This window comes from Triturus cristatus, chromosome 12 (genome assembly GCF_964204655.1).
Source record: "Triturus cristatus chromosome 12, aTriCri1.1, whole genome shotgun sequence".
Classification (NCBI taxonomy): Eukaryota; Metazoa; Chordata; class Amphibia; order Caudata; family Salamandridae; genus Triturus; species Triturus cristatus.
Window position 1 is genome coordinate 474709215 of NC_140595.1, and position 23440 is coordinate 474732654.

Sequence of the window (23440 nt, forward strand, 5' to 3'; positions counted from 1 at the left end):
GGAATACTTTGCCACAACATATCAGAACCAGCCCCTCACTTTTGCAGTTTCGGAAGAAACTAAAAACCTGGCTGTTTAACCAGTGACACTGCCCATGATCTTCCGAAGTTATCAATATCTTGGGGAAAGATAGCTGTATAGTCTAGCGCCGAGACGGCTACGGGTATTCGCTTGCGCTCAATAAATGTTAGAAATAAATAAATTTGTTTCTTGAGGGATCTTCACCGTGACTCCGGGGCAGTAGTCCAATACTCAAAGGACTTGAAAGTATCCCGCCAGTTCAACATCAAGAGGGTGGTGCGTCAGGGGTGCATCCTTTGCACCCTTTCTTTTTAATCTATATATCAATTTACAAGAGAAGGTGCTTTTAGAAATAAAAGCCGACAGTCCCCTGGTTGGCAAGCGTAGCCTGCCTGTCCTCTTATATGCGGACGATGCTGTCCTCCTGGCGAGGACAGCAAGGGGCTTACAACTGCTCCTTAATTCTTTTGCCTCATTTGTGGAGGAGCTGGACCTGTTGGTAAAGCACTCTAAATCTTACATTATGCAGGTGGGCCCCGGAAAGGCAAAGGTAAAGCAGCCTATTTTTAAACTAGGTTGTTCGTCAATACCTAAGACTAATGTTTTTTCTTACTTGGGAGTAGTTTTTGACGACTCCCTGACTGTGTGCCCTTTGCTTAATCGGAAGAAAGGGGATCTAGTGAAAGCCTCTGTGGCCGTCTTTAACTTTTTGAGCAGAGTGGGAGGGAAGCCTATAGGGGTCCTTTTGAAGATCTACCAAGCAAAATGTATCTCAAAGGTCTGTTACGGGAGTGAGATATGGGATCGCACTGAGGGGCTTCTAGTAATAATAAAGCAATGCAACAGAGCAGTTAAGGATGACCTTAGATAGGGTAGATGAAAATCCTTTAAGTTAGTGAAATGCATAATGAAAATAATCCTAGCAAAATCAATACAATAGAAATGTATCATTGATATTCTGTAGGCTAGTACTGTGTCAGCTGAAATGGTAACACATTTACAATTCACCCAGAGGCTATTGTACTTCTCTTGGTGAAGACTGTTGAACAGGCTTCCGGTATTTATGCCAATCTGAATGAATGGCAAGAGATCTCAGTTTCATGGGTAGGGGGTGTGGGAAGACTTAGTAACGATGAGATGTCAACTTTTGTCTCTTAATATACCTCGCGTACTGGATAGAAGCTCTGAGCCAGGAATCAAAATCTCCTACTTTTTGGATTGTTTCTAATACAACTTCTTCCCCCGTGTATACTGCAGGCCTAGGTTTGTCAAAGTATGTACTAGGGAGAGGTGGTGTATTTTGTGGAATTTAGCCATAAAGAAATCGTACTCAGTCTTTCAGAATAATCACTACCTGTTGAATCCCTTCCATACATATTGATAATTTGGGGCTGTGCAAAGTGCCGAAAATTATTTATTGCGCAGAGTCCTCTCTGTCCCGCAAAGTACTCCATCTTACGTTGTCCCCGAGGAACTGGGGATGACTTTCCTTTCAGATGAACTGGCCTTCCGTCCCCTGGCTTTGTGGCTTAAGATTTGGGCCAAGCAAGAGAACACACTTAGTAAAGATGTCCTACTGGATTGTCTCTCTCTTGATTACGTTGCATGTATCCGATGGCTCCTGTATATAAGAGTTGGCCTCGCCAGATTGGGAAGAGCAGATCTTTTTACGAACCCTGAGCGTATATGTAAAAGGGAACTCGTTTGGGCTAGGGAGTGCTTTCTAAGAACACATCATTGTGAAAGAGAGGGAAAAGAGCTATTGTAGCCCAGTGTGCGAAAGTATATTTTACTGAAAACTGTGCCTACCATCGAGCCTTACCTCCAAGAGCTAAAAAGTATTCACAATAATTTTTTACTGATGAGGTTCCAGCTCGACCTCTTTCACTATTTATTGGCACATCCCCTTGGCTCCCACAGAAGTCAGTGCCTCATGCCCTGTGGCTGCGACAGTGAGTCTCCTCAGGACATGATGCACTTTTTAATGTTTTGTACTTTCTATGCTGTTCCTAGAAAGCTATTTATTATTCCCATTTTAAAAAAAATGGGTTTTAGGAGGGTGAGACCAGCTTTTATCTTTTTACAACTTCTCTCTAGTGATACCGTTCTGTTTACTCTTAACTTTTTATGGGTCGCTGTTAGACTCGGGGTAAGTTGTAATTAATATCTGTATGTAAATCATATATGTATTTTTATCCTGTGTTTAGATTACCCGGAACTTGCTACATTTGTGAATTTGTAATCCGATTGAAGGTATATTGATGTTTGTATGACTTTTATGGTTTTATCTTTAAAGCCGAATAAAGTTTATTGAAATTAAATGAATGATGGTACTCAATGAAAAAAGGTTCCAGATGGACTTGAGATGTATCGGAGAATAAACCAAAAAGAAGAAGAGGGAATGTCAGTCATGCTGCAAGAACAGAGCTAAAACCTACACCGAAAAATCAGGGAGTTGAGGCAAGGCAGACTCCGAACTGAAAAAAGAGGAACTGATAAAAATGTTTAAATGAATGATATCAGACCAATGTAGAAGAAGCAGTTGTAAAGAGTGGGATCTTTGACTGGAACAAATTTAGCTGGTGAGCAGTCTCATTGTACAGGGATCTATGGCAATCAACTTCAATAAAGCAAGGCAACAGAGCAGTTAAGGATGACCTTAGGTAGGGTAGATGCAAATCCTTTAAGTTAGTGAAATGCATAATGAAAATAATCCTAGCAAAATAAATACAATATAAATTTATGATTGATATTCTGTATGCTAGTACTGTGTCAGCTGAAATGGTAACACATTTACAATTCACCCAGAGGCTATTGTACTGCTCTTAGTGAAGGCTGTTGAACAGGCTTCCGGAATTAGAGGTATTTATGCAATTTGAATGAATAGCAAGAGATCTCAGTTCATAGGTAGGGGGAGACTTAGTAAAGATGAGATGTCAACTTTTGTCTCTTCAACTTTAATAAACCTGGCGTACTGGATAGAGGCTCTGAGCCAGGAATTAAAATCTCCTACTTTTTGGATTGTTTCTAGTACAATTCTTCCCCCGTGTATACTGCAGGCCTAGGTTTGTCAAATGTATGTACTAAGGAGAGGTGGTGTATTTTGTGGAATTTAGCTATAAGTGTAAAATTTCAGAATAATCACTACCTGTTGAATCCCTTCCATGCATATTGATAATTTGTTACTTTGGTTCTAAGGCCTTTGGTGTCGGAGCTTTGGAGGAAGATGATGATGACATATATGGAACAGACTTTTTGTCCAAATATGATACCGTTATCAAAGACGAAGACCCAGGAGACACGTTATTTGGCTGGACAGCACCGAAGGAATACAAAAAACAGAAGGGTAAATAGAAAAGGGAAATGTATGCTTTTAAATGTGCCTAAAAGTATTTCCTTTAATCATCAACCTATTATGCATATATGTTCCATGAATTTTCAGTTACTGTGTTTATGTTCATGTGACGATGAACACGTCTTTTGAGTAGAACTGGTCCTTAGAGTATAAAAGAACAAGCATTTGCAATGCAATAGGTCTCGCATTTGCGCGAGTTTGTGCTATTGACATTGCAAATGACAATGCCTTTTATTGTTGTTTTCGGTTTTAAAACATAAATAAAAGGAATTGTCATTTACAATGCCAATAGCTTAAACTCACGTGAATGCAAGACCTATTTGCATTGCAAATGCTTGTTAGAGAATTAATTCACTTGCATTTTGGGCTCTGATTAAATTTTATGCAGGATTCAAAACTTTGTAACCTTGAGAAGAAGCTGACACACCATAAAAGGACAGTTATATAAGGAGATGCTAAGTCGTGAAAGTGTTGTGGTCTGGAAAGACACCAGAACAAATTAAGGTACCTTTAGAAGCTCAGTTAAGAGGGCTTGTTTAGCAAAACCCTATACAGGTTCAAATAGAGGACAAGGCTCATATAGAATAAGGGCCCACGCATTCATAGAGTAAAGATCTGAAAAGATTATTTCAAGGTGTGTCAATTGTCTTCATCAAACTAAGAAACACTTTCACAAACTTTAGATGGAGACTGTTTAGTCCATGTTCCCACCAATGAATACTTTTAGCACTTTTCTTTTTATTTTTAGTCAAAACAAAACAGATGGGTTCATTCAGTGCAACTAATGTTGTCTCGTTCTGGTATTGTTGTCTTGGTGATCACTGTGTTAGATTAAAACTGCACTCACTAACACTGTAGTTGCTGATCTGAGACATGTTTGCAGAGCTACTCATGTGGGTGGCACAATCAGTGCTGCAGGTCCACCAGTAGCATTTGATTTACAGGCCCTGGGAACACCTTGTGAACTTTACTAGGGCCTTATAAGTAAATCACTCAAGAAGGTTGGCCTTCGTCGCAGTCCTTCCTTTTTGCCAAAAGTCCTGTCTGCTTTTCACTGCTCCCAAGACATTGTTCTGCTTGTGTTTTTAGGTCTAGCTTTGATGGACCTGTTATATCTCTTCTGTGAGGTTTGGCAAACCCACCGATTGCCATTGGTTGCTATCTCTGTGGCATTCAGAAATGCTGGCTTCCTATTGGTGCATTTCTGTAAAAGTCTCTCCTTTAGGTGCTTAGCTCTTTTTCCAGCGATTTCACTTAGAGGACATTTTGGTTGGCCATCACACTGTACAGCGAAGGTGTGATGGCCCCTCCTCCTGTTTGGGCATTGCGTTCACAGTTCCTCCTGGTCGCCCCAACGGTTTAACAATGCCCCTCCAAAATCCTCCCAGAAAGTTAGAGCTATATAAAACTGCAAAAATAAATTGTGGGAAGCTTTAGCAGTCAAGTGGTTAAATTCAGCTGCTCTATATAAAAAACGCATCCATAAATTAATAGATATGACTGCATAGTCCGCTCTCTACATCCGTCTCGGGGTTCTTTATTTAGGCTAATGGCCACGCCCCTTCTCCCTGGAAGAGTTCACTGTGGTTGCGTCTTACTTTCTATGGTGAGTTCTGTCCTTTTTCACGTATTACAATATAATGCGCTGCTAGCAAGATGGTGGTGGTGAGAGGTGCCCCACTGAACTCTGACTTCCAGGGTGAGCATAGAATGTTCCACGCATGCCACCCAGCTGTAATTGATTTGTTGGAAAGACTGTGATGTGCGATAATATGCTGCATGGCTAAACACTTATAAGTTCCCAATGGCGTAACCGATTGCGTTGCAAATGTTCGTTTTTCTTGGTGTATTTGAGTATTTCAGTTCTACTGATGCCACGGGTTGTGCTGTGAGTGTTGGGGTCCTCTCTTGTCAGCAGTTCGAGTACACCCATCTTTGGCGAACTCCTTTGTTGCGGGTGCCATCACAGTGCTTGCTTACGGAGTGGGTCTGTGAAGTGCTGCTTTTTTCTGGCTGCGATAATGCTAGCCCTGTGCAGAGAACCTCCTCAAAGCTATGCTAGAGCCCATGCTACTCATTTAGTGGCTGAATTGCAAAAACTACCACTTTATTTGTCTGTGAAATTCTTACCCAGACGAAGGAATTGTTGCTTCTATACTGTGCAATACTTTTCCCACTGATTAGAAAATTAAATGTATTTAACAGCCAGGAAAAGAAAACTATTTGAAATCTTTTGAGGTACCTTTGTTGTACAACTTTCTTTATAGAATTTGTTCAGGCTGATGTATATGGTGACAGCTTTTATTTGCGATTTTCATAGTGCCATCAAAGGCCACTTTACAGCGCACATGAGTCTCAATGAAAACAAGTGGCTTTAGGGAACAGTTAGAGAAGCGCTTCACTATTTGACTTATTGCACATCACAGACATTTACATACAGAAGTGTCAACCATCTGCCTGTGCTCATCACAAAAGTAAGCCATAAACTTAGACAATACTCTTTACAGAAACTGAAGCGTGGTCAGTGAGGACAATAAGGATCCATGAGTAGGCGATGCACAATGGCATCACCATATTAATACTTGGGCTTCTTTATTGTAATCATTGCACTCATTAGTAATCACTCGTGCTTATATTATAACTGCAGCCAGATCGGTGCTCACTCATACATTCTTAATCCAAGGTTTATACACTGGCAGTGCACTGAGGCAGAGTGAATAAGTGAGTCATCTGCCTTTTCCCTAGCCTGGAAATGATTGATGGTTGCTGAGGGGTATGCACATATGCACTACCACTGGTTTGTGATGTGGTCCGCCTAGATAAGCACTGCACCACTAGCACTGTAATTGGTAAACTGCACTTACAGCACCACCACTTTAGAACGGTGTGTTTGACACTGACGAAGCATGGTTCAGGGACCTGACACTCTACTACATACCCTGCAGCTAGCTAAGAGAGCTATGTTTATCGAGAACATTGCCTTGCCATTTCACAGTGCAACCCTCCTGCTAAAACACATAGGAATGATAAGTGGTGGAGTGAGATTGATTTACAAAAATGACTATACCTCCTTTATCCCCCTTCTCAGGTGTTTGCCCGACATCTAGAATTGGGTGCAGCAATACTAGAGACAACAAGCAGCTTTGCAGACGTGGAAAACGAAAACAAGCGGCAGTGAAAGCGATCGCTATCGTACAAAAAATAACACGCCCGCGAGTGGTGCGCAAGTGCGCCACAGCGAGCCATATGTTTTCAATTATCGCGCCCGTGTCTGGGCACGATAATTGAAACCACATGGCTTTTGATGCTCTTAATAGACACCAATAGGCCAGGGGCGGAGCAATGCGCCTGCCTTTGGCCTATTGCGTGCTCTCTTTGGAAAAAACACGCACGCAAAGGCCTATAGCGGGGCACAGAAGGAAAAGCACACGCAAGAGCGTGTACGATTCCTGGCTCCGTTTTGGAACCCCGGACAAAAGGACTCGTGCTACGCACTGCATTGCTAGGCACGAGACCTAAAAAAGGAGATATTTTACATCTAACTATAAAGCTACAAAAATACAAAGCATGTGTGGCCATTAATTAGTGTTTTGTTTCCAGGTCTTATGTGATTGGTTGAAGCAGGACCAATAGTCTTTGCTATCTGCATTCTCTGGCTTTGCTCACTGCTGTGAAGACTCTTAGCTAACAAGAAAATATAGTATTTTTAATTCCACTTTCTTTGTATTGTACTATATTATGGTATTAATATAGCACGTTCTACCCTGTGAAGGGTGGTGAAGTGCTTGTCCATGTGAATAGCATGCTACACTGTGTTGGTGTGTAGTTGGAAGAGCATTGTCTTTGCTTTTAGCCTATGCGGACAGTATTTCCATGTTGTGCGTGATGACCACAGAGGTGCAGTTATTGTGTTATGGTACTTACCACTTAGCTGTGCAATAGATGAGGAAGTGAGAGGGATAGAAACACCTTTTTATAATATGTGTTCTGCTTACCACCCTGCTGGCCCCTTTATTGTGTTGGTACTTTATGCTTTATTTTCTCAGTCTGAATTCCTAAGCTGGCTGTAGTAGGAGGATGTCCACTCTGTAATCTTGTGGATTTGCAAAAAGTAACAAGTGTTGATAAAGAGCGATCACAGATCCTGGGATAGAGTATGTTGCTTTCCTTCATATGATTGCCATTATGATGTGTCCGTGGAAGATTTGCCTGGAAGGCTGTGTCATGGTTATCCTTTTGTCATTATATGATGTCAGTGCCTAGAATATAGGACTATTTAGGACTTGCAGAGTGATTTTTGTTAAGAGTCCTCCGGTGACCAGCAATTTGTGGCAGATATCTTTAGTCTCTGCAGGCCTGTCGGGTTCCAGTTAAGTGGTTATTTTTTATTTCAAATCTGTTTATTGAATATATTGAAAACAGGGAAAAGCAAACTATTAAGGAACATAGAGCAGAAAGAAACAAAGCCCAATATAAATATCAAAACACCGCGGTAAAATCTTTTAAGAGAAAGACATTACACTTTAAATCAAAGCAAAAAGTGGGGGCAAGATAATAAAAGAAAAAACAAGCATTGGCATAGCCAATAGGTCTCTCTTTAGGGACCTTATAAGTGTTTAGCCATGCAACACTTAATGTTGTTTAATGAAGGATATTGTGCTGGATAACTAAACACATAATGTCCCAAAGGCGAGACCTATTGGCTATGCATGGGGGGGAACCATATAAGTGTTTAGGTAGAGCTATTGATTTTGCCAATGTTTCTAACCTGTGTTGTAGAGAAGTGTGTCTGCTGTGCAGCATGCTGAGAAGTTGTAATTAAAAAGTGTAAGAAGCACTGAGTGATGCTGTGCTGGCCCTGAGTGATGCTGTGCTGGCCCTGAGTGATGCTGTGCTGGCCCTGAGTGATGTTGTGGTGGCCCTGAGTGATGCTGATTGATGCTGTGGTCCTGCAGAGTGATGCTGTGGTAGCGCATAGTGTTGCTGTAGTGGTACTGAGTGATGCTGTGGTGGTACTGAGTGATGCTGTGGTGGTACTGAGTGATGCTGTGGTGGTGCTGAGTGATGCTCTGATGGTGTTGAGTGATGCTGTGATGAAGGTGAGTGATCCTGTGGTGGCCCTGAGTGATGCTGTGGTGGTGCATAGTGATGCTGTGGTGGTGCTGACTGATGCTGTGGTGGTGCTGAGTGATGCTGTGGTGGTGCTGAGTGATGCTGTGGTGGTGCTGAGTGATGCTGTGGTGGTGCTGAGTGAGGCTGTGGTGGTGCTGAGTGATGCTGTGGTGGTGCTGAGTGATGCTGTGGTGGTGCTGAGTGATGCTGTGGTGGTGCTGAGTGACGCTGTGGTAGCCCTGAGTGACGCTGTGGTAGCCCTGAGTGATGCTGTGGTGGCCCTGAGTGATGCTGTGGTGATGCTGATTGATGCAGTGGCGCTGCAGAGTGATGCTGTGATAGCGCACAGTGATGCTGTGGTAGCGCACAGTGATGCTGTGGTGGCCCTTAGTGATGCTGTGGTGGTGCTGACTGATGCTGTGGTGATGCTGACTGATGCTGTGGTGATGCTGACTGATGGTGTGGCCCTGCAGAGTGATGCTGTGGTAACAAATAGTGATGCTGTGGTGGTGCTGAGTGATGCTGTGGTGAAGGTGAGTGATCCTGTGGTGGACCTGAGTGATGCTGTGGTGGTGCAGAGTGATGATGTGGTGGTGCTGACTGAGCCTTGTCCTCTAAGCTTCATGTTATGGAGAACTACTTCCATACCACTGAACACCTTACTGGTGCAAAGCACTTTCTAGTACATATGGTAGTCAAGTGCCTACGCCCCCTTTGAGGGAAAACATTAATTTGGTCGACATTTTTTAGGGCAGTTGTCTATGGGGAGCCTCCATAATCTTGAAGTAATTGGTTGTTATAAAGATTGCAGTTATAGTGGTATTTAGGGTAACTTTATTTGAAGCCTTCTAATCAAACCCTATTGAGTGTAAGGAGTATTAGTGGTGGTGAGGTAAGAGAGTGCTCTAGGAGGCTCCTTGTTTTTGCATTAATTCAAATATCGGTGGATAATTTGAATTTGTTCCTTGTGGGAATGGATCATAGTGCGCTAACATCTGTCAGTTGTGGAGTTACTGAATCTTCTCAAATCAACTGCTCAATTCACTAAAATTGATATTTGTTTTTGCGCACTTTAAAAAAACAAATGATTGTACATTTTTGTTTAGAGATTTCCATCCTCTCATTTCTATGAAGCGGAAGTACAACAATTCTAGTAATACAACATGAAAAAAAACATTAACTGCTCTACAAGGATATTGCTAGTACAACTTGATCATGAATGCGCAATTGCTTCATTTTATTGAGGTGGTCAATGGGGTTTCTGACACTGTGAGGACAAGGAACTTGATAGGAGATTAATCAGGTAAACAGAGCCAGAGGGACACAATTTCATTGGTGATTAAATTAGAAGAATTCTAATGAATTGTTGAATATTTAAATATTTCCAGAACTCGAGAAAGTCGGCATTCTGAAATGAGTGCCGTACATTCGTAATGGCGTACTTTGAGAAAGATTAATGCGTATTTTTTTTTTCTGAAGTTTGCTTGCCCCATGAACGATTTTCTTACCGATGAAAACAGTATAATTTGTGTGCCGTGAAGAGGGAAAGTTTGCTCTGCAGCATTGGCTTCGGAAGTAGGCACTCTTCAAAGATGGAGGACAGCTTTCATGATGGGATGATGTGGTGGATTGTTCTTAGTATTAGATCAGCTGCGCATGCATAAGTGGGACAGTCTGTAGTGAGCTGACTGCATTTTCACAGTGTTGCAACTCAGAAGGAGGAAAAACATTTGGGATTACCCCATTGCCCCTGTTTAGAGGAACAAAAATGGGAATAGGCAAGAGATAGGTAATCGCTGCACCCTGCAGTATTGGTATTTGCCATGTGTGGTATTACCTCACATAATATGCAGCCCTAAATGGAGGCAGGTGGGGCTATCCTTGCAGCAGTATTTTGCTGTCTGTCTCTCTGAGTCTACATCGCAGAAGGTATCTTCTGTCTGAGTTGCAACTTCAGTTTCTCTTCTCCGACAATCCGTTTGCCTGGCGTGGCAGCCATCAGCATCAGAGACAATGTTTTGCCTCAGCAGCCTGTCGCCGGTGCCTGATGAATGACAGCTTGGTTTAGGAGCTCTGTGCCGACAAGCGTGTCTCGCGCAGCTTTACGGGCATCGTTCTGCTGTGTCTCTTGTTTTTCCTGCTGTGTTTATCTGATGAGATATTACCACTCAATATTTTATTGGAAAGGCAAAGCTAATCTGTGGGAGGTCGGGACTGCAGCCTTGCAGAACAAGATAAAGCTGGCAGAGAAAGCCACGCTAGCGAAAATGTGCGTGCACGGACAGAAAACCGTAAACAAGACGTGCGGCCCCGAAGCCCGGGAGTTGTGTGTGCGCGCGCGCTAAAAGAAAAAAAAGGATGCGAGTGGTGCGCGCAACGGGAAAAGTGAAAGCAGGCTGGTGAGTGGTGTGCGATGTGTGCGTACCATGACGAGAGAGGAAAGCCAGATGGCGCCTCTGCTCGTCATTGTGCGTGTAACTGCACGCTCTATGCCACCCGGTCGGACTTTTAAAAGCCCACTCACTAAATGTCTCGCCAGAGCAGCGCATGCGCTGGCTGAGGCGGGGCCTAAAAAGGGAAAGTGAAAATGAAAAAGAGGGAGGAGGAGGATTTTGCGCTGTGTCCCTAACAGGGGTTACAGCTGTACATTGCATTTGCTAAGAAAGCCTCAGTGCCATGACGGATTAATACAAAAGAGTTGTGTTGGCTCACCGCTAGTGAAGAAGCGAAATAATTAACGCTCAAGTATGTGTATGTGTACGTTATACGTGTATTCATCACCAAATATTATTGCTAGTGAACTTAGGGAGAACTAAGCGTATATTTCAAACTTTGAACAATAAAGGGAGAAAGAGGACCCCAAATGGCGGGGTCGGGGGGGGGAGGATGAGATTAGAATATCTTGAGGGGGGTTCGGGCCTCGTGGGTAAGAGGTGAAACATCACTCTACAGCTCTGATGTAGTTGGAGACGCCGGTTAACGACCCCTAGAGAAGGGCTCAAGAGGGTTGTCAAAAACCTGTTAAAGCTCGTAGGCGAGGGGGGACCAATCAGGAGTGCTCCAACTTGGAGAAATGTTGAATTAATGGCTGCCAGGTGAGGGTGAATTTGGCGTCTGTGTGGGTAATGCGGTCGGAGAGTAGCTCAAGAGCTAAGACCTGCCATGGGCAGAGAAACCACACAGACAAAGGAGTGGGAGCAGGTTTTTCCCAAAAAAGCTATAGACTGTTGTGCGGCCCCTAACATCTGTAATATTAAGCGCCAGTCCGAATGGGTCCTGGCATTCAAAGTCGAGGGTCTGATACCTAACAGAGCTACCCTTGGAGAGCCAGGAATAGGGAATCCCACCAAGTCCTTGATATGGCTAAGGATTTCTTTCCAAAATATTGCTAGGCTGGGGCAAGGCCACCATATGTGGATAAAGTTACCTCTGTCGCCCTGACACCTCCAGCAGGTTGGGAGAAAGTTTGGTACCATCTGCTGTATGTGGGCCGGGATAAAGTACCATTGCGTCGTTTGCTTATTTGCCGATTCGTGCTGAGGGACACTTTGGTAAGTTTTCGGGATGTCCCGCCACAGCCGATCCCACCATTCCGAGGGGACCTCTTCGCCAAGGTCCATGCTCCATTGTGGTTTATATGTGTGGGGCTGAAGCCGTTGCGAGTGCTGCAGGACTTTGTAAGTATGGGAGATAAGGCCCCTCGAGCCCTCAAGTTGCGAACTAAGGTCTCTAAAGCACTGAGCTGTCTAGTTGCTCCTTGTATGTAGGCAGGAGAGAGTAACCAATGAAGGACTTGAATTATACGACATTCGCCGTCTGTCCATGCACTAATAGACCGAGGTTGCAAAGCAGGGGGAAAAATGGGGTTACGTGCAATGGGTGTGTTAGGAGAGGGGAATGAGGTCAGGCCCAGAGGTATCGCCAATTTATCCCATATTTCTAGGACCGTTTTTGTAGGAGTGACTGTACGCACTACGGGGGCAAGCCCCCCGGGGAGCCAAGCTAGGTCCCATAAGGGTCTACATGCTACCGCCCGGTCCATGTGGAACCAGTGCTTTTCACTCTCCCGGACCACCCATTCAGAAATATAGCCACGATGGCAGGCCCAATAATACTTCAGTAGATTAGAGCAAACAAGCAACCCCCCCCCCCTGGTCTCGTGGCAACATCAATGTTTTATTAGAAAAGCGTGGGCATGACTTACCCAAATTAAATTAGTAAAGTAGCGTTGAAGAGATAGGATGTCGCTTTGTGGAATTGGGGTAGGAAGGGGATTGAAATAAATATAATATCTTTGGGAGAAGTGACACTTTTATTGTGTTAATGCGTCCTAGCCAAGACAGAGGAAGGCCCCGCCATCTGCGTAGTTCTTCCCGGATGGCGCCGCTATATCTAGACCAGTTATCTGGAGTGGTTATTTTAAGCAGGGTTGTATAGCCTGTTTCTGTGCCATCAAGTTGCAAATAAGATTTCACAGGCCCTTTCATACAGTATATGCCTGTTCCATTGTTAATGAGGGATAAGAAAATGAATTTATGTATATTGTATCATGTGGTGACATGAAATATATCATATTGATACTGGTAATGTATCAAATTGATGCTTGGAAGTCCGTCATAAAGAGTAGAGTAACTCCTCTGTAGAAGAAAGAGTAGACTTCCTTTACTGTATCAAATACATGTAGGGGGCTATGGTTCTAGTCCCATATGTCATTAAGCAAGTTGCAGGTTTTCAGATGTAGAGAGGCAGTGAGTATTTCTAGTATTGATCCGTATAGCAAGATCGTTGCTAGGTCATGTTGGGCGAAGCTTCCTAGATTGGTAAAGTGCCTGTGTCTTCTTGTCATGATGTGCTGGTTGGGGTTGTTCCTTAGCTCTCAGCTATGCTTATAATGGTAGAAGGGTTATCATTCTGGGTTCTATCTCAGGGTCATCGGCTGATATAATTATCTTGGGAACTGCCATGCTTTCACTTCTCTTCTTAGCTTTAAATGGTCCTGGATGCTTCAAATCTTTGCAGGCATTTAGTTTCAAGCTTGTCAGCTTATGCTGACAAAGCAAAGCCTCCTCTGGGTTTCTTATTGTAAGGTGGCATGACAATCTGTGGTGCTAGCTGGGAGAGCAGTGCCCTATTTTGTTTGTATTGTTTAATTTTAATTTGTAGGTATAGTTGTCTATTTTCTTGGGAGGCTCAGTCATTCGAATAATTAAATAGCCTCTATCACTCCCTAGCCATCAGTTTGTTCAGTTCATCCTCCAGTGGTTTTCTCATAAGGAAGGGTATGGTATTTACTTTATGTGCCACAGGTGCAACCCCATTTTTCAACATATTCTGATGTTGGAAACCCTTAAGACGACCAAGTACATTGGAGAATAATTCTGGAAATTCTTGACATATATCTTCACCCCCTCAGGATCTTTCCAACAGCAGTACTGAATCATTGTCATTGGGGTTGAATATGATACCAAATTACTTCTGGTGTCTTCAGTCTAATAAGTAGGAACCCTGGTTGGTTATGTACACTTTGCCAGTAGTGGAGCACCGCTTTAAGGAGATATATACAATTATCTTATGCACTAAACTTATTAGGTTCTTAATATAGACTGCTGGAGTGATGTTAGAAATTTCCAGAGAATCGTCATCTTTGTCACAAAGGTTTTCAAACACATTGTTTTTATTTAGGATAAACCACCAACCTGAAACAGCCAGCACTTGAACTACATGCCCAACGAATATTATTTCACACCCTAGAAGCTGCATTTATTTCTTCATCATCATCATTGTGAAAAACTAACTTGTGCACAATTTCCTCAAGTTCCTCAACAGCATTTACTTGTCTGTTACTTGCTTCTATACCAACCTTGCAAAATTACATTTTTTCCTATATTTCCTGCATGAAGAATTTTTAGCCAGCCATGTGTTACTGTTGGGTAAATGACTAAAATTGCCACAGATAGAGCACTTCATTCTAGAACTACTCCAGACACACATTTGAGCTTAGGGTATTCTTCATGTTTTATTTCCTTTCACTCACGCACTTCGCACACAAGTTGCTTCTTAGGTGGAAGATTGCATCTGTTTGATGCATTTAGCTTGATGTTCAATACCACTGGGTAACTCAGTGGCATCTTTCAAGTTGTGGTTCTTCGCTAGTGGCTTCTTTTGTAGTCTTGGATTGTTAATTGTTAATAAGCCTAGCTAACTAGTCATGAAAGATTCAGTCACATAAATCTCCAGATTCACAGGCATTGGCCAGTCATATCAGCACTGCCATATGGCTTGTTACATTTACATTCTCATACTTCCCTTGTAGCCCCCTAAAGAATGTGTGCCTTTGTAGTACTGCATTTATTTTATTCCCAAATTGTTATCTAGCTTCTTATAAGTGGTTTGATATTCATCATCCTGTAACTCCACCCCTCCTGCCCCCTGCAAATGGTGCCTGAATGTTTTAATGTTAATTCTGCTCACGCATCAATGCCCAAGTTGTGAAGCAAAATATATTGTTTTAGTCGGAAAGTAAATGTTCTTCTCCAATGGCAATAAAATGGGATTCATCGAGTTTAGCCCATCGAGTTTAGCCCATTTTTCCATGGTAAAATGGGTTTGCCACCATCATTTAGAAATGGAGGAGGATGGGTCATATTTGCTGCAGCCATTACTGTATTTCTTTTTTTTAATTTATTGGCAGTTGCATTTGACATAGCATTAACAAAGTGTCACGTATCAAGTTGCATACAACATAAGTAGGCATACGTACATAGTACTTGCAATTCAGCTGCAAAAGTTTGTGCAATCCCATTGCAGTCCCATTACAGACCCAGTAGCTCCCCAGAATAACCAAAGACATAGGATCTTTTGCATTGACCTATATTTAGGACTGAGGGCTAGTGCAGTGTAGGCGTTACTGTATTAGATTCAAAGGTTGCAACCTTATAAAGTTAAAATGGAGCTCCATACAAGGAATGTCAGGATGATGACAGAGCATTGAAAAATAAAGTCTGTGTACAACTGATTACGGAATGATGTGATAGGAGTGTATCAAGATGTAATGGCTGTCAATTCCCTTTAAATATTTTCTATAGAGATTTTGCCATTTTGTTTCTCATTACTTTGTAATAGTGCTAGCTTGCCTACAATACAAGAGTTCTGAAGATTGTTCTTTCTAAAACTGGCACTTTAGATAAAATGTGGTTTAGCAACAGTGGTAATGGTTTTTACTGACCAGTTTTTTTTTCCAGTGTTGAATGCCTTCTATTTTACCATGGTAAAGCAGTTGTGCTGGTAAATACTATTTCTTTTCTTTTGTGCCTCCCAGGGTGTCACAATACAAACACCACTGGAGGTTCAGGTGGGTATAGAAAGTGGTTCTTCATTATTCTATTTTTGTTGAGATAGCCTATACAACTGGGTGGAGGTCATGTTCTGTCCTTAGATACATGTTTTCTTCACCACCGCCTTGGTCCCCTGTTCGCTGGTTCGTCCCTCTTTGTCAGCATTGCTGACATCGGTCTTCCCCTCGGGTGAAAAACAGAGGAGAGGCGATTAATAACCTATCCAACGTATATATTCCCCACTACAGTTCGCCTGTTCCCTCCCCGTGACTTTAATAGAGGTATAGGTATGGGTCTACTGTGTTACAGCACACAATATGAGGGCAGGTCGGGCAGGGAGTTTAGGCTGTGTGTGGGCGTAAACAGCAGGCGTGAGAACAGTATAGGGAGAGATAACCCTTTCTTGACCCTTATGCTATTATTACCCCTAGCCGGGCCCAATTGTCTGAACCAACTTTCTGGCCCATGTAAGGCCTTCAAAACCTGTCTTTAGGGAGAAATTAACAAAATACCCGGTACCTCTCACTAAGGTTTGTGGACCGCGTTATATACCCGAAAAGAACACCTGGGTGAGAACCCACCCTCCCAACAATCTCCTGGTTGTCAGGGTTATTTGCCTGTAGCTGTGGCCCCTTGGGTGAGCCACGGCTGCCTCGTCCGAAACGCCTTTCCTTAGGTAGACCTCTGCACGGCTGTTCTTGTCCTCCTCCTCCCTCGGGACTGTGGTCTTCTTCTCCCAGTCCTCAGTCCTCGTCTCGTTGCCCTTTCACAGTGCCTGCCCACCAGGCATGACCTATCAGGCCATGAGACTGCCACGGAACGGGAGAGGAAGTCCACATTGGATTGCTGCGACCCAGGCCGGTGAGACACCTGGAAAGAAAAAGGTTGTAGAGCCAAAAACCAACGCAACACACAAGCATTAGAGTCCTGTTCCTGGCCAGCCACACAAGGGGAGCATGATCAGTAAAGGGCATCCCAGCAGATAATACTGGAGAGCCTGGACAGCCCACTTTATTGCCAAGCACTCCTTCTCCACCTAGGAATATCGTGTCTCCCAAGGCAGCAATTTGCGACTCAAAAAAACCACGGGTGCAAGTCCCCAGAAGCATCAGGTTGTGACAAGATGCCCCCCCAGACCCCTGTCGGAGGCATCTGTCTGTAGGGTGAAACGTTTGGCAAAGTCCAGACACATAAGCACTGGGTCATGGTACAACAGGTCCTTAATGTTTCAAAACTTAGCCGACGCTCATGTTACCATTCTTTGATGGTGTTGGGGCACGTATTTGTCAACATGTCAGTTAGGGGATCCGCTACTTCTGAAAAGCGAGGAATAAACCTCCGATAGTAGCCCACCAAGCCCAGGAAGGCCCGTATTCCTTTCTTTGTGGTGGGAGTCGTCAGGGTCCAGATGGCATCCACTTTGTCCACCTGTGGTCGTATGTGACCCTCCTGTATATGGTAACCCAGGAAACGTATGGAATTTGTGGCAAGCATACACTTTTCTGGGTTTGTCGTAAGTCCCTCTTGTCTTAGACTGTCCAAAACCGCGTGTATATGGATGACATGTTGATCCCAGATATAGCTAAAGATCATGATGTCGTCCAAATAGGTGGCCGCATAGTCATGGTGAGTTCTTACCACCACACCCATCAGCCGTTGAAAGGTGGCCCGTGCTCCATGAAGGCCAAAGGGCAGGACCCTGAACTGATATAGCTCTGAGGGGGTGGAAAAAGGGGTCTTCTCCCGGGCTGATGGTGTCAAGGCTTTTTGCCAGTAGCCCTTTGTCAGGTCCAGGATGGAGAGGTACCTAGCCGTTGCCAGCTGTTCAATCATCTCATCCACCCGTTGCACGGGGTATGAGTCGAAGCGGGAGAGCGTGTTCAGCTGCCAAAAAATCCATGCAGAACCGCAGAAAGCCATTGAGTTTCGGCACTAATACGATCGGGGAACTCCAGGGACTGTGGGAGGGCTCTATAATGCCGTCTCGTAGCATTTCGGCTACTTTTTCCACCACCCTTCGTCTAGCTTCTGGGATTCCATACTGTCGTAACCGGACGGGTTTAGCCCCATCGGTTCTGATGTCGTGTTGGACAAGGGGTGTCCTGCCTGGCTGAGGGCAGAAGATATCCTGATAGTTATCTACTATTGTGAGGAGGGATTTCTTTGCTCTGTGTCTAACTGGGTGCCCATTGGAACCATGTCTAAGATGAGGCACTTATACCCGGGTGGGAAAGGTATAGCTAGTGGACGGCTGTCTGTTACCAACAAGGCAGCGGATGGCTCGGCCTCTGGGTCGGTGTCTTCCTCCCATTTCTTTTAGCAGATTAACTTAATATATATGACCCACCATCCCCATGTGTGGAACGGCCACCCTATAAGTGACTGGTGTGACCTGATCTGTGACATTGAAGAGGCCCTGCCATTTTGCTAACGGTTTGTTTTCAGAAGCGGGAAGGAGGAGAAGAACTTTATCTCCCACATGAAAAGTCCTCAGGACTGCCCGGTGATCATAGGCCTTTTTCTGTTTCTCCTGGGCTGCCTCCGGGTTCTGTCTAACCTCCTCCCACAGAGTGGACAATTTGTCTTTAAGATGGGCGGCATATTCTAAGAGACCCCTCCCTTCGTCTTTATCTTCCTCCCATAGTTCCCCTGCCATGTCCAACAGGCTACAGTGGTTCCTGCCAAATACCAGCTTGAACGGACTGTAGCAAGTCGAGGATTGAGTATGTGTTTGGATGGCAAAAAGAGTCCGGGGTAGCCGTTTGTCCCAGTCCTTTTCTGACACAGACACCTCTTTTCTCAAGACATTGTTAATGGTGCGGTTATACCGCTCCACCAGACCATCCGTCTGGGAGTGATAAACTGAGGTCCGTATCTGGCGGACTCCCAATAGTTTACATATCTGGGCCATAAGCCGAGACATAATGGGAGTGCCTTGATCTGTCAATAGTTCCTGTGGAAATCCCACCCGACTAAAGAAACCTAACCTTGCTTGGGCTACACTTCTGGTTGTCATACTAGAGAGTGGTATGGCCTCAGGGTACCTCGTCGCGTAATCAACTAACACCAATATGTATTGATACCCCCGAGCAGAGGCTATCAGAGGATCCACAAGGTCCATACCAACCCTGGTAAAAGGGGTGTTGATTATAGGAAGAGGACACAGGGGTGCTCTGGGGATGTGGGAGGGATTGACACGGTGGTACAGGGGTCAGGCTGCGCAAAAGCACCTTATGTCAGAGAAGACACCAGGCCAATAAAAGCGGCGTAGGAGGTATTCCTCTATCTTCTCCCGCCCATAATGACCCCCGCCTGATTGTGCGCTAGGTGGAGGACCCGATTCCAGAAGGGAAGAGGGACCAGGAGCTGTCTCACAGTTTTGGTGGCTTTCTTAACCGTTCTGTATAACAAACCCCTCTATATATAGAAACAGGGGCCTACCTGGTCGCCTTCCTCTGATACCGTCTGGACCCAGGCGTTTCCCAAAGTCGGATCTTCCTTTTCTGCTGCCCTGAAGCTACGCAGTGTTCCCAGCTCTCCATCTGTAACAGAGGAAGTAGAAACGTTGTTAGTCAGCTCGTTTAACACAACCGTTTGGTTATGTTTTCTCTCTTCACAATGTGTTTTTCTCTCCTTGTACCTACCCCCTTGTATGTCTTCCATATAGAAGGCTGCTCCCCTCAACCAGGTGTGCTCTTCCTTAGCCCTGATGGCCCTGGGAAGGAGTATGGAGAAGTCTGCATAGTCTGTGCCTATAATCATCTCCTCCACCAAGTTAGGAATAGCACCTACTTGTATGGTTATTTCGTCACCCTTCTCCCCGAACCCTACATCGGCTACTGGGTAGACCTTCTGATCCCCGTGGACACAGGTGATGGCTACTCTCTCTCACCTTTTCTCCACTGATGGGCAAGAATCTGTTCTCGAGTGAGTACAGAATGGCGACACCCAGAGTCGATAAGGACCTTGGTGAGGATACCGTTTACAGAGATATGTAGGTGATATGCCTCTTTCCAGTCTCCTGCCCAGAGCACCCGGCCTTTGGTATTCCCCACCTCCATTGGTTCAGCAGGGTTGTGTCTCTGTGGGCAGTTGCGTGCAATATGGCCCCACTCGGCGCATTGAAAACATTGTGGTCATTGACCTCCTTCTCTTACGCTGAAACGGGCTGGGAGTCTGGAATCCACAAGGGGCCTGGGCGGGGAGTAGAAGGGCCTGGAGCGGAGAATCTCCATTCAATGCCACTGGAGTTGGCATCCGTGGCATGAGCGACCGGACTTCTGGGGCTCTTTGGTGGGCACAAGCTATCTCAATGGCGCTGGTGACATTGATGTTTCGGTGTTGTTTAACCCACGCTTGGGTAGCACTCGGGAGCCCTTCCAGAAACTGTTCAAGCAGGATTTTATCCACCACTTCCTCCGTTGTTTAAGTATGGGGCTGCAGCCAGCGAGTGCCCAAATCCTGCATATGGTAAAACAAAGCACAGGGTTTATCCTGGGGTAGCCATTTTTCCTTCCTGAATTTAACCCTGTAAGGTTCCTGGTCGTACCCCAACCTCTCCAGCATTGCTTTCTTGATGGCTCCATAAGGGGTGATTCCTGCCAGGTTTGTTGCCTGATAGGCTGTCTTTAGCTCGCCCGACAGAAAAGGAGCTATGTATTGTCCCCAGCGCTTGACAGGCCATTGGGCGGTGCTAGCGACGCGTTCAAAGTTAGTAAAAAAAAAGTCTGGGTCTTTCCCGGGCTGGTATTTTTGTAGCATGGAACTCTGCACGTTGGGGTGCACCTTACTACTAGCGATGGTATCCGTCAAACGTTGGATAGCAGAATCCTGTACCACTTGGTTCTGGGCAATGAGATCGGCTTGTGCCTGAAAGGCTTCTTGTAGATGTTCCCGATCTTTTTCTGTCTCGATGGTCTGCCCTTCCACCACCAGTTGAAGTTGACGTTGCCCTTCGGCTAATTGTTTCAACATGTCATTCAAACTGATCGTCTGTGTCATGATGTTGTCTTGTGACGGATTAGCAAGGGAAATCCCACTTCTGACACCACTTGTCACGATACAAACACCACGGGAGGGTCAGGTGGGTATAGAAAGTGGTTCTTTATTTTTCTAGTTTTGTCGAGATAGCCCATACAACAGGGTGGAGGTCGTGTTCAGTCCTTGGATACACGTTTTCTTCACCACCGCCTTGGTCCCCTGTTCGCTGGTTCGTCCCTCTTCGTCGGCGTTGCTGACGTCGGTCTTCCCCTCGGGTGAAAAACAGGGGAGAGACGATTAATAACCTACCCAACGTAGATAGTCCCCACTACTGTTCACCTGTTCCCTCCCCGTGACTTCAATAGAGGTGTAGGTACGGGTCTACTGTGTTACCGCACTCAATATGAGGGCAGGTCGGGACGGGAGTTTAGGCTGTGTGTGAGCGAAAACAGCGGACCTGAGAACAGTATAGGGAGAGATAACCCTCTCTCGACCCTTATGCTATTCGTACCTCAAGCCCCTAGCCAGACCCAATTGTCTAAACCAACTTTCCGGCCTATGAAAGGCCTTCAAAACTCGTCTTTAGGGAGAAATTGACAAAATACCCGGTCCCTCTCACTAAGGTTTGTGGACCGCATTATATGCCCGAAAAGAACACCTGGGTGAAAACCCACCCTCCCAACAATCTCCCTATCGTCCGGGTCACTTGCCTGTAGCCGTGTCCCCTTGAGAGAGCCTCAGATGCCTTGTTCGAAACACCTTCCCTTGGGTAGACCTCTGCCTCTGCACCGCTGTTCTTGTCCTCCTCCCTCGGGACTGTGGTCTTCTTCGCCCGGTCCTCAGTCCTCGTCTCATAGTCGGTCTCCATGTATGACTCCTCCTGTTCTCCTTTGCCTCCGCAGGTCTCGACGCTTCCTCCTGTTCTCCTTTCGTCTCCGCAGGTCTTGACGCTTCTCTCTCCCCTCCGTCGCTTATTTCAGTGTTCTCTTCTGGGTACGGGCTCCGCCCCTCTGTGGACACGAAGAAGATCTTTACTGTGTCCCCGGGGCACCCAAGGGCGGTGTCCAAGGGTTCCCTATCACACAAAGATTTGTTCCTAAGTGCACAATCCCGGTCATAGCACTGCCACCTTGTGCTATGTTATGCCATTGTGCGCTGGAAGAAGTGTCATCTTCCTGGAAGCTCTCCCCAGGCATCCCTGAATGCAGCCTGCAAAGCCTTACTGCTCGACCAAGCTACCACTTTAAAGAGTAAGGTTATATCTAACTTTAGCCTCTGCCAAACCTCTGGGGACTGTGGACGCTGTACACCCTGTACCTATTTGGGAACAGTATATATAGAGCCACTTTCTCACATTGGTGGATCAGCGGTGGGATACAAACTTGCATTTGTTGGACTACTTGGTTACCATCTGATCACATTCCAGAACTCTTAAAATTGCCTTTAGAATTCTGATTGGTCTTTTCCAAAATGACTAAAAGTCTTGCTAGGGCCTTGCTTAAGTCCCATTAGAATTTTAGAAAAATAAGTCACTATAGTCAGGGCAGAGGATTAGAACTGTCAGGTTAGAATGACTCAAAAAAACCCAGCTATTAGTTAAAATAATAACATGGACCTGGTGGAGGAGCTCGACCTCACACCTTACTTGCACTTGTCTTTCAAGGAATTGAGGTCCCTATGCAAACTTAAAAATATACCAATGGGCCTGCATCCAACCAAACTAGGGCTCCATGAGCTCTTGGCTGAGTATGCTAAGGACCACCCATCTGAACATGGTGATGGCCAGTCAGATGAGGAAGGGGAAGAAGAGGAGGTGGATAATAATCCCCCCCCCCCCCCATACTATCCCCTAGGGTGTAGAGGGCACCCATACCCTTCAATCCAAGATTTAGCATCTAGGGACCTAGAGATCACACAGGTGAATCTGGTACCAGAGAGATCACTGGGGGACCCACCAGTGAAGAGGACAGGCTTGTAAGGCTGGCCAAAAGATTAGAGCTAGAGTCCAGGCTCCTGGCTCTAGAAAAAAAAGGAGAGAGATGGGTTTAGCACCCATCAGTGGTGGCAGCAATAATACAAATAAGGCTAGGGAGGAAACTTCTGACCTTAAAATCCCCAAAGGGATTGTCCCTAAATTTGAGGAAGGTGATGATATCACCAAATGGTTCACAGCCTTTGAGAGGGCTTGTGACATCAGAAAAGTAAAGAAACCTATCTGGGGGGCATTTTTGTGGCAACTGTTCTCTGGTAACTGCAGAGACAGGCTTCTGACCCTTTCTGGGCTAGAAGCAGGATCCTATGACCTCATGAAGAAAGCTCTGATTGCGGGATTTGGATTCACTACTGAGGAGTATAGAATTGGATTCAGGGGGGCTCACAAAACCCAGACCCAGTCCTGGATTGATTTTGTAGACTTCTCAGTAAAGACACTGGATGGTTGGTTAGCTGGACATGGTGTGCAGGATTTTACTGGATTGTACAATTTATTCATGAAGTAACATATATTAAGTAAATGCACAAATGAAAAGTTGCATTAGCATTTGGTAGACCTAGGTCTAATTTCTCCCCAAGAATTGGGAAAGAAGGCAGACCACTGGATCAAGACTAGGGTGACAAGGACAACCACTGGGGGTGACCA

The 23440-nt window shown here is 45.0% G+C and overlaps 1 protein-coding gene across 1 annotated transcript in view; it reads left to right on the forward strand.

The window, feature by feature from the left end:
- The window catches only part of GPATCH1 (G-patch domain containing 1), a 366682-nt gene that overhangs the window by 87164 nt on the left and 256078 nt on the right, over positions 1 to 23440 (forward strand). The window contains exon 8 of the mRNA XM_085636704.1: positions 3220 to 3367. Within this exon, the coding sequence (XP_085492830.1) occupies positions 3220 to 3367 (148 nt within the window). The remainder of the gene's footprint in view (positions 1 to 3219; positions 3368 to 23440) is intronic.